The sequence below is a fragment of the Carcharhinus amblyrhynchos genome, chromosome 18, assembly GCF_965287045.1.
Source record: "Carcharhinus amblyrhynchos chromosome 18, sCarAmb.v2.hapA, whole genome shotgun sequence".
Classification (NCBI taxonomy): Eukaryota; Metazoa; Chordata; class Chondrichthyes; order Carcharhiniformes; family Carcharhinidae; genus Carcharhinus; species Carcharhinus amblyrhynchos.
In genome coordinates, this window is record NC_137341.1 from 12,931,663 (window position 1) to 12,947,455 (window position 15,793).

General features: G+C 44.0%; 1 protein-coding gene across 2 annotated transcripts in view; it reads left to right on the forward strand.

The window, feature by feature from the left end:
- mmd2a (monocyte to macrophage differentiation-associated 2a) overlaps nt 1-15,793 on the forward strand; it is a 92,145-nt gene that overhangs the window by 48,460 nt on the left and 27,892 nt on the right. For both annotated transcript variants that reach the window (XM_080206085.1, XM_080206086.1), the window contains one exon: nt 1,664-1,745. In XM_080206085.1, the coding sequence (XP_080062211.1) occupies nt 1,664-1,745 (82 nt within the window). The remainder of the gene's footprint in view (nt 1-1,663; nt 1,746-15,793) is intronic.

Here is a 15,793-nt window from a genome sequence, read left to right on the forward strand (position 1 = left end):
TGACTGTAAAAGGATTTGAGACATCCTGACATTAAATTTTCAGGATGGTGAGTACTCAACACCGATCGTCCTCGGACAGGAACACTGCCAGTTCCCACTCAAGTGAGCTCTGATTGGCAGCAGTCAGCACTTCCGTTCTCGATTAGAGGAAGTCCCACCTTGTAGAGCTATCAGCCAATCAGATTGAGGCTGAGTGGAAAAGGCCATTGAGCAGCCACTTAAAGGCTGGAATGGAGCATGGGTGAGCTTCCTGTCTGAGACCCTGTCCACCCCACTATGAAATCCCATCCGAGTGGAGGTGGGTGGGATCCCGGAGGGAATCATGCTCATTCTGTTTTATGGCTCCCTCGCTCTCTCTTCCTCAAGAGTCCGCCGTTATGATTTAAAGCTTCCTCACGCTGCAGTTTCTGGGTTACTGTTGTAGAGTTTAACCTTAAATTCCTGGAAACTCCAGGACAATCCTGGAGGGTTGGCAACCCTGGACAGGAGGGATTGAGATGGAAAGTTTCCCTTGAATCCCTGCCCACCCTACCCCCAAGCAAGTGATGTCTCACAGAGTGACGCAATGGTCAACTGCTCTGAGGATTACTGAGGCAATTATGTATGAGGAAAAGCCATTTGCAGAGAGCATTTCAACCAGGATTCCAGCAGCCAGATACAAAGACAAGACCTGAAGAATGGAAAGCCCAGAAGTTTTCACTCTCTCAACTTTGTAAACTTTGCAAAAGATCAGCCTCGCTTTGGAATCAACTATTGCCATTGGACAGCCTGACAGTTTTGATTAACCCAGCAGTGAGGTGATTTGATATGTGCAGTCATTCCAGTCTCAGTACCTCTGGTCCAAGTAAATGATCACTCATGGTAATTGAGTGAAAAGGATTGCTTTCCCACAGGAAACATTGAATAAGCCTCAATGGATTTACCATCTGGAGTGTTCTGTTTCATTTGGTCCCGCTCCAGGAAAGCTCTCAGTTTGTTTGCTTTGACTAACATGGTCAAAAGACTGAACTGGAATACCAAGGTGAGATTGAGTTAGGGCCCTGGTCTGTCCATTTTGGGACTGATGGGAAGCTGCTTCGCCTGCACTTGCCCCAGTCAATGACTTTTCGCAGAGAGAAAAAAGACAGCGACAAGAGGTTTTAGCAGAAACACGGCAGAAACCCCAATAGTGCAGGAGAGGCAAGCATAATTCTGAGGCAATTCTGCCCCATTGTAGATTGCTGTGTTACAATCACGTGCTGCCTCACCTCCCATCTTTCAGTTGGGCTGTTCGCCCTCACATGTAAATATAGAGTCATTGAGTGTGGTCAAGACAGACATTGATAGATTGTTGGTTACTCAAGGAGTTAAAGGTCATGGGGAGGGTGTGGGAGGTGAGGTGGGAGATCAGCCATGATCACATTGAATGTGCAGCAGGCTTGGCAATCTGAATGGCCTCTGCTCCTAGCATTACATACTCTGCATCTCAGACTAAGCAGGAGTACAGGCCACTTGCTGCTTGTTTAACCAGTACGTCCAGCTGCATCAGCCTGAACGGTGGTGAAAAGGAGGAAGGAAATGAGAGCCTTTAGGAAATGGCATCAATGCAAAACAAAAAAAACAAGAAAAAGTCGCTTTCTACTGAGATGGCCGGTCACAGATCATCATTTCTTTTTTCCCCTAGGTTTATGAATAACAGAGTGCCAGCTAATCGAAGATATGAACCCACAGAGTATGAGCACGCTGCCAACTGTGCCACACATGCAGTGAGTTACATTGTGATGAAAAATTATTATACTGTGTCTCTGTGTGTCTGTGTCTGTGTGTCTGTCAGAATCACTAAGAGACAAGGGATCAAAAGCAGGCATTTGAAATGAATAGGATCAAATTAGATGTTCTACAAGTAAACACAACATGAATAGAAATTGGCATTAGGAAATAAGTGAGGATCTGGATTTTTAGCTGTTTCAAAGAGGGATAAGAAACTTAAAAAACGTCAAAGGTGAATAAGACAAAGTTATTTTGGCCCTGCTCTCTTCACTGATATCGAGGCCAGAGGGCCTCACTGAAACTCGGAAATCCATCTGCCCAACTCAAACATTCAGGCCGCTCCCTCAGAAATCCAGTCCACCCCAACTATCTCCACCCCTCCTCCATCCAGTCCTCCTATTTACCTCGTTACCGTTCCCACATGAGCACAAAGCTGCATCAGGCCCAACCTCAGCATTACTTCTGGTTCTGGCCTGTCCTATAAACTGAGCTCTGGTTGGGGGAAGAGAGATGGGCTTAAAGGGAAAGGTGTGGAGGGAAGAAGTGAGAGGTGGAAGGAGGGAGAGAAAGAACAGGAAAGAGAAAAAAGGGAGCATGGGTGAAAGAGGGTGAGTGGGGAGGAGGAAAGATGGGAAGAGAGGGGACTGGGAGAGGGGAAGATGGTGGGAAGGAGAGAGTGGAGAGTAGGGGGTTGGAGGAGAGACAGGTAGAGTGGGAGAGATGCAAGAGGAAAGGGAAGATGGGGAGGTGGAGAGAGAGATGGAGGATATTTTAGGATGTTTGAAGCTATGGAAATTCAGGAATATGGAAAAGAAGTAGTAAATATTTTTGGTATCCATATCCTTAAGTGGTGTTGCTAATTGCCAGTATTTAAGTTCTGTGGTTTGGAGCAGTTGATGACATTGATTTCAGTTGAGTTACTTGCAATGTTAAATTAAAGGGAAGTGATTGCTTTTGAGTATAATTCAAATGAGTGCAAAATGAATGCTTTCAATGCAAATGATATTAACATTTGTGGGTAGGGAATATTATTGTCCTTTGATTCTTATGCAGATGAGGATCTGGCATAGTGTAAAGCCAGTGTGCCACCCAATCCTGTAAGATTAAACCTAGCCCTTTCCACACTGTGGCAGGCCCTGTTGCTACCTATTGACTGAAATGAAAAACTTTTCACCCTGATCAGAGTGGAAAAAAAATTATCAATTTCTTGCTTAGAGAAAGCAAACACGTGTCATTGAATGGAATCAAACAGCATAGAAGGATGCCACTCAGCCCATTGTGCCTGTACAGACTTACTGAAAGAACTACTCAATTAGTCTCACTCACCGGCATTTTCCCCATAGCCTTGTAATCTCTGAACCTTTCAAATAGTTATCTATTTTCCTTTTGAATATTAGTATTATAAACAAATCTTTGAATTAAGAGCAGGAGTAGGCCATTCAGCCCCTTCAGCCTGCTTTGCCATTTGATAAGATCATGGCTCATCTCACTGTGGCCTCTTCTCTTCTTTCCTACATACCCTTTGAATCCCTCGTTAATCAAGAAGCCTTAAAAATATTCAGTGACCCAGCCTCCACTGATTTCTGGGGAAGAGAATTCCAGAGACTCTCAACCCTCTGACCGAAAATAATTCTCCTAACCTCTGTCTTGAGTGGGAGACCACTTATTTTTAAACCGTGCCCCCTAGCTCTAGTCTCCATTACAAGGGGAAATATCCATTCATCAACCACCCTGACAAGCCCCTTCACTATCTTACACATTTCAATAAGATCACCTCTCATTCTTCTAAACTCTAATAGATACGGGTCTAACTGGTCCAACCTTTTCTCATAAAATAACTCTTCCCATCCCAGGAATCAGTGGAGTGAATCTGTTCTGAACTGTTTCCAACTCTTCTTCAGGTTGTGTTGTATTCCAGGTTGTAACAACTTGCCATGTAACAAGCAAAAATCTCACCCTCTCGAGTTATTTTGTCAATTACCTTGGAGAAATCTTCTCTGCTGTTTCCAGCAATTTTGACTTATTTACACCAATACACTTCCTGATTTTGAACTCCTCTTCAAAGATCTCCTTAGTCATATCCGCTCTAAGGAGATTACTTCCAGTTTCTCGAGTCTCTCAACATAGCCACTCATTCGTACATCTCCTCCGCACCCTCTCTAATTACATACAATCTCTGAAAGCTCAGGGAAACATGAAGAAAAATAAAACAAATAGGTGTCACATGAAGTAAAATCATTAAGAATGAAATGCCTGATCGGGGAGTTAGAATCATAGAATCCCTACAGTGCAGAAGGAGGCCATTCAGCCCATTGGGTCTACACCAATCACAAACACACCCAGGCCTTATTCCCTTAACCCCTCATATTTACCCTGCTCATCCCTCTGACACTAGGGTGAATTTAGCATAGCAAATCCACCTAACCTGCACATTTTTGGACTGAAGGAGGAAACCAGAGCACCCGGAGGAAACCCATGCAGGCACAAGGAGAATGCACAAACTCCACATAGATAGTGACCCGCGGATGGAATCGAACCTGGGTCCCTGGCGCTGTGAGGCAGCAGTGCTAACCATTGTGCCACCGTGCCGCCCCCAAGTTGAATTTATCCATCCATTATTTTTGTTGAATTAGCTGCCATATTGCCAAGGTCACACAGAGGGAGAAATAGTCTTTTGGAAAGTGGCGTGCTGGGCACTTAATGTGCAAAGAGCTTTTGTTAGTTCCTGCAGATGGGAAGGAGAGTAGATGACGCAAATAAACTCCCTTTCTCCTGGCAGTCACTGCAAGTTCATGAAGAACATTAATCCGTGAATGTAAAATGTGAATTATCCCAATACAGCTCTTCAAAACCTCTGCTGATTTTCGTTCTGGTCTTGGCAGTTCCCTTTGCTCTATCATTTCCTTTATAAACTCTGCTATGTTCTCCTCCTTAAAGTCATTCCTTTTAATTTCACCTTTTTGGCCAAGCTTTAGACCACCTTCCCTAATATCTCTTAATATAGCTCAGTATCTAATATTGTCTGATAATGCTCCCTGAAAGTACTTGTAGTGGGGGCTGGAATTTTGCCGTCTTGTACACCCCACCGTCACTGCCAATGAGAACAGAGAATTTGGTGCTCAGCCAAATCTCCATTCATTCACTGCAGTGGGACCAGAACATCCCAAATGCAGACAATGGCCCAGTGGTATTATCGCTAGACTATTAATCCAGAAACTTAGCTCATGTTCTGGGGACCCAAGTTCAAATCGCAGCATGGCAGAAGGTAGAATTTGAATTCAGTTAAAAAAAATCTGGAATTAAGAATCTACTGATGACTGTGAAACGTAAGAACATAAGAAATAGGAGCAGGAGTAGGCCATCTGGCCCTTCGAGCCTGCCCCGCCATTCAATAAGATCATGGCCGATCTGAAGTGAATCAGTTCCACTTTTCCGCTCTCTCCCCATAACCCTTAATTCCCCTGTCTATCAAAAACCTATCTACCTGTGACTTAAATATATTTAGCGAGGTAGCCTCCACCACTTCAATGGGCAGAGAATTCCAGAGATTCACCACCCTTTGAGTGAAGAAGTTCCTCCTCAACTCTGATCTAAACTGCCCCCCCCTCCTTATCTTGAGGCTGTGTCCTATAGTCCTGCTATCCTTTCTAAGTGGGAAGAATCTCCCTACCTCCACCCTATCCATCCCCTTCATTATCTTATACGTCTCTATAAGATCCCCCCTCAGCCTTCTAAACCCTAGCCTTCTAAAATGGAAACCATTTACGAATGTCAGAAACGCCCATCTGGTTCACTAGTGTCCCTTAGGAAGGAAATTTGCCATCCTTACCTGGTCTGGGCTACATGTGACTCCTGAGCCCACAGCAATGTGGTTGACTCTCAACTGTCCTCAGGAAACTAGCGATGGGCAATAAATGCTGGCCAACCAGCGATGCCAATATCCCACAAATTAATAAAAAAAAATTCTGGCCCAATGTTTTAATGTGTTAAAAGATCTACATAAGTGCAAGTTGCAGTTGTTGTTGTGTTAATATTGTGTCTTAAACCAATATGTCTCAATCCTCCTCACACGATGAAGTGCAGTAAGTGCTAGTTAAGATAAGACAAGCATAAGGGGCTGGAGTAAGCAATATGCCTCCTTAAGCTCACTCCACCATTTTGGATGATCTTTGACCTCACCTCCACTCTCCCACCTGATTCCCATATCCCACGAGTCCCTTAGGGCCAAGACATATAACAAGAAGCAGTAAGATTGGACACTCGATTGTGGCTGCGCTGATGTGAAAACTGGAAGCAGCAAAGAATAATTGGAGGGAAAAGAAAAGGAGGTGGTTAACAACCTAATAGGAATGAAATGAAACACAGGCATATATATTCATTCACTGTGAGACACAGAGAAAAGAGTTTATAATTTTCAAGGGAAAATATGTCCAGTGATAATGAGGAGAGGTGAGTGAGGCTAACAGGTTCCCTGGCACAGACACACATGCACCATTCAATGATGCATGGTCAGACAAGACCCAGATCAATTTGTATGAGACTGAAAAGACATTGGAGACATTTAACATTAGAAACACACCGCTTCCCATCTGGCAGCTGCTTATACTTTAGAATTCAGAACAAAATTATCACTGAATAATTTATTAATCTTTGAAAGCAAGAGAACGGCTCTGTTTAAAATCTAAAGTAAATCAACTGATTTAATATTAATCAAGTGGATTATATTTGTTGAGTTGGAACAAGAGAGAGAGCTGAAGGGGACAAGCAGGAGGACCATTAGCAATATTGACAATGTAGTGATGTCAATCCCTTGCCTGCTCCAGAAATCGTCATTTGAATTATGTCACAAAGTTGGCCTGGGAAATGATGCCTGTTCTGCGCTTGTCGCTTCTTTTCAAAAATTGGATGTGAAACCACAAGTCCTCCCCCTTCTCTGTCATGTGTAATGAAGATGTGGAGATGCCGGCGTTGGACTGGGGTAAACACAGTAAGATGTCTCACAACACCAGGTTAAAGTCCAACAGGTTTATTTGGTACCATAAGCCATTAGCTTTTGGAGTGCTGCTCCTTCTTCAGGCAAGTGGGAGTTCTGTTCGCAAACAGGGCATATAAAGACACAAACTCAATTTACAAAATAATGGTTGGAATGTGACTCTTTACAGGTAATCAAGTCTTAAAGGTACAGACAATGTGAGTGGAGAAAGGGTTAAGCACAAATAAAAGAGATGTATATTGTCACCAGACAGGCCAGTTAATGAGATTTTGCAAGCGCAGGCAAGTCGTTGGGGTTACAGATAATGTGACATCGACCCAAGGTCCCAGTTGAGGCAGAACTTGAGTTCATGTCATACTATCTGTAACCCCTACGACTTGCCTGGGCTTTCAAAATCTCACTAACTGACCTGTCTGGTGACAATACACATCCCTTTAATCTGTGCTTAATGCTCTTTCCACTCACATTGTTTAAGACTTGATTACCTGTAAAGACTCATATTCCAACCATTATTTTGTAAATTGAATTTGTGTCTTTATATGCCCTGTTTGTGAACAGAACTCCCACTTACCTGACAAAGAAGCAGCACCCTGGCTTTTGATACGAAATAAACCTGTGGTTCTTTAACCTGATGTTGTGAGCCTTCTTATTATGTGTAATGAATGCATTTTTATTTTTAACTAGCTGATCAATGGAATAGTATATTATCCTGCATCCTTTGCTTAATTTCCTGCACTAATTCATCCATTTCCTGGACTATAAAACCTTAGACTTGCTTTTGTTCTAAAGTCGACAGGCTGTTTATCACCCAAGCTTGTAATCATCAAAGTTCTATCCAGTTTTCCTCACCCTTTGCGCTGCCTTTTTCAATCTAGGCCCAACAGTGGTTAGCACTGCTACCTCAGAGTGCCAAGGCCTCAAGTTCAATTCCCAGCTTGGATCAATGTGCAGACTCCACACAAACATTCTCCCCATTTCTGCGTGAGTTTCCACAGAGTTCTCCAGTTTCCTCCCAAAGTCTGAAAGTCGTGCAGGTTAGGTGAATTGGCCATGCTAAATTCTCCCTCAGTGTACCCCTACAGGTGTTTCAGCCACTAGGGGATTTTCACAGTAATTTCATTGTGGCATTAATGTAAACCTATTTGTGACACTAATAAATAAACCTAAACAAAGTCTGTCACCAGTGCTATCGGCCTTTCAACTAAGTGTCTCAATTCAAGAGCAAATCTCCCAAAACTGAGACAAATGTTCACTCTGTCCCTCGCAATGGGCCTCCGGTGTCACCATTGCTACAGTCACTGCTGAATGTATGCAAGTGTAAAGCAAGAAAGACAAAACCTGCAATTATATAGCACCTTTCACAATGCCTCAAGTCTCTTTACAGCCAATTCTGTACTTTAGAGTTGTAGTCACTGTTTTAATGTCGACAATGTCATCAAATGGCAGTGTTTCACTGGCACCTCCTTCAGTTTGGTCTGCTGTATTTACTGCTACCAACGCAGTTTTCTCTATGCTGGAGAGACTGAACATAGACTGGGTGACGGCTTTGCGGAACACCTTCACTCAGCCCACATGCAAACTCCCCATCTTCCTGTGGCTTGCCATTTTAACTCAGCATCTTACACTCATGCCCGCATGTAGTCATTGACTGTTTAGGACTTTGGGTGCTCCTGAAGTTGTGGAAAGCACACGGCTATCTTTTCCATTAATTTTGAACAGACAAGATATTCCTATGGTAGAAATCTCAACTCTGTCACTTTAGGTTCTGCTGATAATGTAATCTTTAACATCACTGTGAAACTTTATGTTCCCGGAAGTTTATGAACAACATTCATTCCACTAAGGAGAATGGATAAGAAATGAGCATTTCATTTGTGATTCACATCATTAATACTTCTGTGCTGTACCGTTTCTGTGGTCGGGTTTGATGACTGTTTCCCAGAGGTCAGTGTCCACCTGCACACAGCTGTCAGCTGACCTTGTCCATTCATGATAGGACAGCTCATTTTGATGGACATCTGGTGCCCCTGCTCCGAAAGCTAGTGGTGTTTGCTACCAAATAAACCTGTTGGACTTTAACTTGGTGTTGTGAGACTTCTTACTGTGTTTACCCCAGTCCAATGCCGGCATCTCCACATCATGCCCCTCATAATGCCATGAACGTGTTGACAGACCAACGTGGGGTCACAGTGTTGGACGCGATGTCCTTTGGAACACCGCTAACTTGCCTGGATTTTCCTCGTCCTGCTGCTGCGGGACCTGTTCTGGGGAATGTAACAGACCAGCCAAATCATTGAATTCTTACAGTGTAGGAAGAGGCCATTTGTTCCATCGAGTCTGCACCCACTCTCCAACAGAGCATCGCACCCAGGCCCTATGTATTTACCCTGGTAATCCCCCTAATTTGCATAACTTGGGACACTAAGGGGCAAGTTAGCATGGCCAAACCACCTAATCTACACATCTTTGGGCTATGAAAGGTCAATTAACTTTTGACGGCAGGACCAGACAATCCTGGCAGTGTTGGGGTGGGGAAATAATCACCCATGGAGTTTCAGCATTGGGAAAAAAGTAGTGCCAAAAATGGGGTGGGGTGTGGGGGGTAGAGAGAGAGAGACTCGCACCCAGCAAAAGGAAAATTAAAATGGGGATGGAACCACTAATGGGTGAACAAGGTAACCACAAACTTGTTTTAATTGCTTACAGATGGACTGGAGAGGTGTTCCCTATTTGTTCTTCCCCAAGTTAACCTTGGATTGTATCCACCCTAAGAGATCGCGAAGTCATGAGTGTCTATACTATGATACACATCACAATTGCATGGGACAGGCTGGGTGGACCATAGGGTCTTTGTCTTTCTGTAATTGTCCTTATGATGTCCATAATGAAAAAGGAATGGCATAATTATTGAATAATTCCTTTGCCTTAAGATGGTACTAAAGAAGATAACAACACAGGCATTTCACTCGAAGGTGAGTTTAAAAAGAATATTAATACAGTCAGGTTAGGAAGGGAGAAAATCAGTGACAAATTATCAAAATTAAAAAAGGATAAAACCTCAGGTCCAGAGGGATGTATACACAAGGAAAATGGGCGAGAAGATAGCTGAGGAATTAATTTATATATCACATAGAAGTTCCACAGAAGAAGGCACAGTGTCAGAAGACTGGTGCGCAGCTATGCACAAAGAAGGAGATAGAACAAAATCTGGGACCAGTCAACTTAATGTTGGCAGTGGAAAAGGTTACAATATACACTAAACAAAGGGATCGACAAGCCTTGAGAGACAGAAACTGTAACACTAAATAGTCAACATGGACTCAAAGGCTGAGTCATGCTGAACCAACCGGATAGAATTCTCTGATGCTTAACTAAAAGAGTAATGCGCCACTTGGGTTTTCAAAAGACCTTCAGTCCATGAGGAAAAAAGGATATAGAAAGACATCTGAAAGGCTGAGGTAGATGGAATGGCTTGTTTTCTGTGCAACTCTGCTGAAATACTTCAGTTGCATAATGGGTTGCCTCTCACTTGTAAAAGGTCTCATGGTATGAGTGAGGTTGGTACATGCATGCACAGAAACCTTGCACTCTACATGACTGTCACACTGAATGTGTTAGAAATATATTCATATATTCCCTGAGCACCAAGAGTGAGCTCAGATTAATAAAGGTTAAATGTTACATGTGGCCAACCTCAAGATTACAGGTGAAGTTTTGCCATATAAGATAGACACATTGCAATCCACAGATTTAACCCTCCAGTTATCTGCCTTCCTGTAACCTGACATTGCAATCTTGACAAAGTTCTGTCTTTCTAACTGCATTATTTCATGTGAACCTGATGAACATTTAGACATCCCAGACTGGTGTCAAGGCATAACAAGGCACAAAGTGTAAAATTGTGGTTATTTACAGATAAACAAGCCCTAAATGTCAAAATGTGCAGCCTGACTCAGAACTTGACCTCTGTACAGAAATGGTATTGTTAATCACTGTCAGCTTTATGTAACTACAGAGTTTAATATAACAATGGAATTTATTGTAAGTAAACTATTCTTGTGCAAGATAAATTTCTCTACTACTTTTCGATCATCTCTGACAAGCAAATCCATCATAGACTGTCGAGATTCCTGCACCCCCTCATATGAGAAGCAAGCACACCATTGACCCCAGTACATTGCTGACTGAGGTACTCACTGAGATTGGGAGATGTTGAAAGTTTATTAATGGGTTCTAATTTACCGCATGGCTGAAATGATGAAGATTAGTGATATAGAACTCTAGTCTGAAAAAGATTGCGTTCCAAAGATATGCAGGTTAGGTGGATTAACCATGATAAATTGCTCCTTAGTGTCAGGGGGCTAGACGAGTAAATGCATGGGGATAGGGCCTGGGTGGGATTGTGGTCGGTACAGAGACTGCTCTGTAGGGATTCTACAAATGGTGCCAAATAGGGATTTGCAGAATGACAGAAAATGCCAGTTTAACTTTTTGAGGTTCTGTAGGCCTGTGATAGAACTCTTTGTGCTGCTCCTTGCACTGAGGCTGTGGATATGTGTCCATCTGTCTCCTGTTCCTCACAGACAGACAGTGAAAGAGAAAGGATCAATGAATTGGAATTGTGTTCAGGGTGATGATCAGTTTGGGAGATTAATTGGTGTAGGTGAGGAACAGACCACCCAGCCACAGAGTTTCAGAATGCAACGTGGGTAAGGAACACAACAGAGGAGAAGAAAAACTATGGTATGATTTAGGAAACAATTGTGGAAAATTGTTCCTCAGCAGTTAAAGAACATCAAAATAAATGAATGGGCAGCGGTGGCACCTGGTCAGGGGGAAGTTTCAGTGGGACTGGAGATGTATGAAGGGGAGTGCGAGAGACTGAGTGAGTGTGTGGAGGGCAGTGCGAGAGACTGAGTGAGTGTGTGGAGGGGAGTGCGAGAGACTGAGTGAGTGTGTGGAGGGCAGTGCGAGAGACTGAGTGAGTGTGTGGAGGGCAGTGCGAGAGACTGAGTGAGTGTGTGGAGGGCAGTGCGAGAGACTGAGTGAGTGTGTGGAGGGCAGTGCGAGAGACTGAGTGAGTGTGTGGAGGGCAGTGCGAGAGACTGAGTGAGTGTGTGGAGGGCAGTGCGAGAGACTGAGTGAGTGTGTGGGGGTGAGTGTGAATCTCATGGCCAGTCTCTGGTTTCTCACTCACTCTCACCACCCCACATGAACACACACATCCACTCACACTCATACAATCAAGAAAAAGATACAAAAGTCTGAGGTCATGTACCAATCGACTCAAGAACAGCTTCTTCCCTGCTGCCAAGTGACTTGAATGGATCTACCTTGCATTAAGTTGATCTTTCTCTACACCCAAGCTATGATGTAACAATGCACTCTGCAGCTTCTCCTTTCTTCCTGTATGAACGGTACGCTTTGTATAGCACGCGAGAAACAATGCTTTTCACTGTTTACTAATACATGACAATAATAAATCAAATCAAACATCACTCACACTCATGCACCCACTTATATCTCTCTCTCACACACACACACACACACACACACACACACACACACACACACACACACACACACACATACAGTGACACTCACACACTGGTTCTTTTTGTTACTTTTTTCTTAACTTAACAATTCATTACAATGATGATGCTGCACTTTAGCTCAGCAATTGTTTATTTCCTTAAAACCTCAACTTCCTTTGAAATTCAGTTGATTTTTGTGCCGAAACACACTTTTCTGAAAATTGTTCACTCGTCCCTTGAGTAAGAAAAGTATGAAAGTGTGACGCCCACGACACCCCCCAACCCCCTCCTTGAGCGAATAGGGTGGGCAAGCTTGGTCTGGGCTGACACTCATGATGTGGATATGCCGGCGTTGGACTGGGGTAAACACAGTAAAAAGTCTGACAACACCAGGTTTTAGTCCAACCGATTTATTTGATAGTAAACTCACTAGCTTTCGAGGGGTTTCCCTCTTCTTCAAGTGAATGGAAAGTTCTGGCCTCAGACAGAGCATATAAAGCACAGACAGTTTACAGATCACAGATTACCACAAGCCCACAGACAATCTCACAATGCTCCACTTCTCCAGCTTCCACCCTAAACATGTTAAAGAAGCCATCCCCTATGGACAAGCCCTCCGTATACACAGGATTTGCTCAGATGAGGAGGATCATGACAGACACCTCCAGACGCTGAAAGATGCCCTCATAAGAACAGGATATGGCGCTTGACTCATAGATTGACAGTTCCAATGCGCCACAGCGAAAAACCGCACCGATCTCCTCAGAAGACAAACACGGGACACAGTAGACAGAGTACCCTTCGTCGTCCAGTACTTCCCCAGAGCGGAGAAGCTACGACATCTTCTCCGGAGTCTTCAACATATCATTGATGAAGATGAACATCTCGCCAGGGCTATCCCCACACCCCCACTTCTTGCCTTCAGACAACCACGCAACCTCAAACAGACCATTGTTCGCAGCAAACTACCCAGCCTTCAGGAGAACAGTGACCACAATACCACACAACCCTGCCACAGCAACCTCTGCAAGACATGCCAGATCATCAACATGGATCCAATCATCACACGTGAGAATACCATCCACCAGGTACACGGTAAATACTCTTGCAACTCGGCCAACGTTGTCTACCTGATACGTTGTAAGAAAGGATGTCCCGAAGCATGGTACATTGGGGAGACCATGCAGACGCTACGACAACGGATGAATGAACATCGCTCGACAATCACCAGGCAAGACTGTTCCCTTCCTGTTGGCGAACACTTCAGTGGTCACGGGCATTCAGCCTCTGACCTTCGGGTAAGCATTCTCCAAGGCGGCCTTCACGACACACGACAGCGCAGAGTTGCTGAGCAGAGACTGATAGCCAAGTTCCGCACACATGAGGACGGTCTCATCAGGGATCTTGGGTTCATGTCGCACTATCTGTAACCCTCTTGACTTGCCTGGGTTTGCAAAACCTCACTTACTGTACTGTCTGGAGACAATACACATCTCTTTAACCTGTGATCAGTGCTCCTTCCACACACATTGTCAGCCACTTTAGGACTTGAACAGCAGGTTAGGTGTAAAGATTCGCATTCTAATCAGTAATCTGTAAATTGTCTGTGCTTTATATGCTCTGCCTGAGGCCAGAACTCTCCATTCACCTGAAGAAGAGGGAAACTCCTCGAAAGCTTGTGAGTTTACTATCAAATAAATCGGTTAGACTAAAACCTGGTGTTGTCAGACTTTTTACTGGGCTGATACTCTCAGCATAGCACTGAGGGAGTGCTGCACTGTGTTGTATTTCAGATGAAATGTGAAACCAAGGCCCTCTGTGCTGTTTTTTGGTAGATGTAAAAGATCCCGTGACAATACTTGGAGAAGGATTGAGGAGTACTCTCTGGTATACTGGCCAACATTCAACCAGCACCACCAAAACCAATCACCATCACGTTGGAGTTCATGAGAACTTGCTATATACAAAATGGCTGCCAATTTTGCTATATTACAGCACTTGAAATTGTACTTCATTGGTTGGAAAGCACATTGGGATGTCCTGAGGTTGTGAACGGGGCTGTGCACTGTGTCCTTTGAGATAGGGACTACTTCTGTTTAGTGCTGTGTCAGGGATGAGAGAGACAATGTCTGAATGACCACATGATCTAAAGCTAGGATTGCGAGCTGTGATCAAATCATTTCTTGGAGGTTTTTCATTACATGACTTTCCTCCTCAGTCTAAATCATTAGCTGGCCAACACCCTGTGATTCGTGGTGAATTGGAACCCAAGTGAGTGATTTATTTCCACCATCTTCAATATCTTTATATCTGTTAAAGAGAAGTGTTGATTGGGAATGGAAAAAAAATCTTTTTATTGTCCCTCCGATTTTTCTCCAGGGTTGCGCACACAGCAGTGTCCGAGAGATTAATCTTCAATTGCTGGAGACTCCAGGCCAACCCTGGAGGATTGGCAACCCCATGTAAAGCAGTGGGGAGTGGGGGAAAAGGGAATGTTTCTCTTGCTGGAAGACTTTATGGCAGAGGACAATTCTGTTGGAATGGATGGCAACCTTCCTCTTGCTGAAAGAAACAGCAATTTATTTCTGAGAACAATCCAAATCATTAAATCCTACAGCGTAGAAGGAGGCCATTCGGCCCATCGAGTCTGCACCAGTAACAATCCCACCCAGGCCCAATCCCTGCAACCCCACTTATTTACCCGATTTATCCCCCTGAACTAAGGGACAATTTAGTATGGCCAATCCACCTAACCCACACATCTTTGGACTGTAGGGTGGCATGGTGACACAGTGGTTATCTCTGCTGTCTCACAGCACCAGGACCTGGGTCGCGTTCCTGGATTGGGTCACTCACTGTCTATGCGGAGTCTGCACGTTCTCCCCGTGTCTGAATGGGTTTCCTCCAGGTGTTCAGGTTTCCTCCCACAGTCCAAAAGACGTGCTGGTTAGGTGCATTGGCCGTGTTAAATTCTCCCTCTGTGTACCCAAACAGGCGCTCGAGTGTGGCGATTAGGTTAATCCCCTAGTTTCAGTAGCTTCATTGCAGTGTTAATGTAAGCCTATTTGTGACACTAATAAATAAACTTTGGGAGAGAAAACCCACATAGTCATGGGGAGAATGTGCAGACTCCCCATACAGTTACCCAAGGCTGGAACAGAGCCTGGGTCCCTGGCACTGAGAAGCAGCAGTGCTAATGACCATGCTGCCCCATGTGGGGAGGGAACTTATCTCCAGGCTGACTTTGACCTTAATAATTTGGTTGTATTCGTAACAGTTGAGCTGATTATAGTCAGTGCTGGGGGCAGCTCAGCAGTTAGGTTCTTGTGCCACAGCTACCTTAGAATCCATCTCTGATTTCAGGCAGGTATAGCGTAACGGGATGTATTGTGGGTAATCCTCTAACCCAATTAAAACTGATGCCCCATTTAAACTTAAAATACAAACAGAAAGAATAAAAAGCTGCTAATTTATCTTCTAAAAGTTACTCCGAATTTCTGACATGCTTACAAAAATG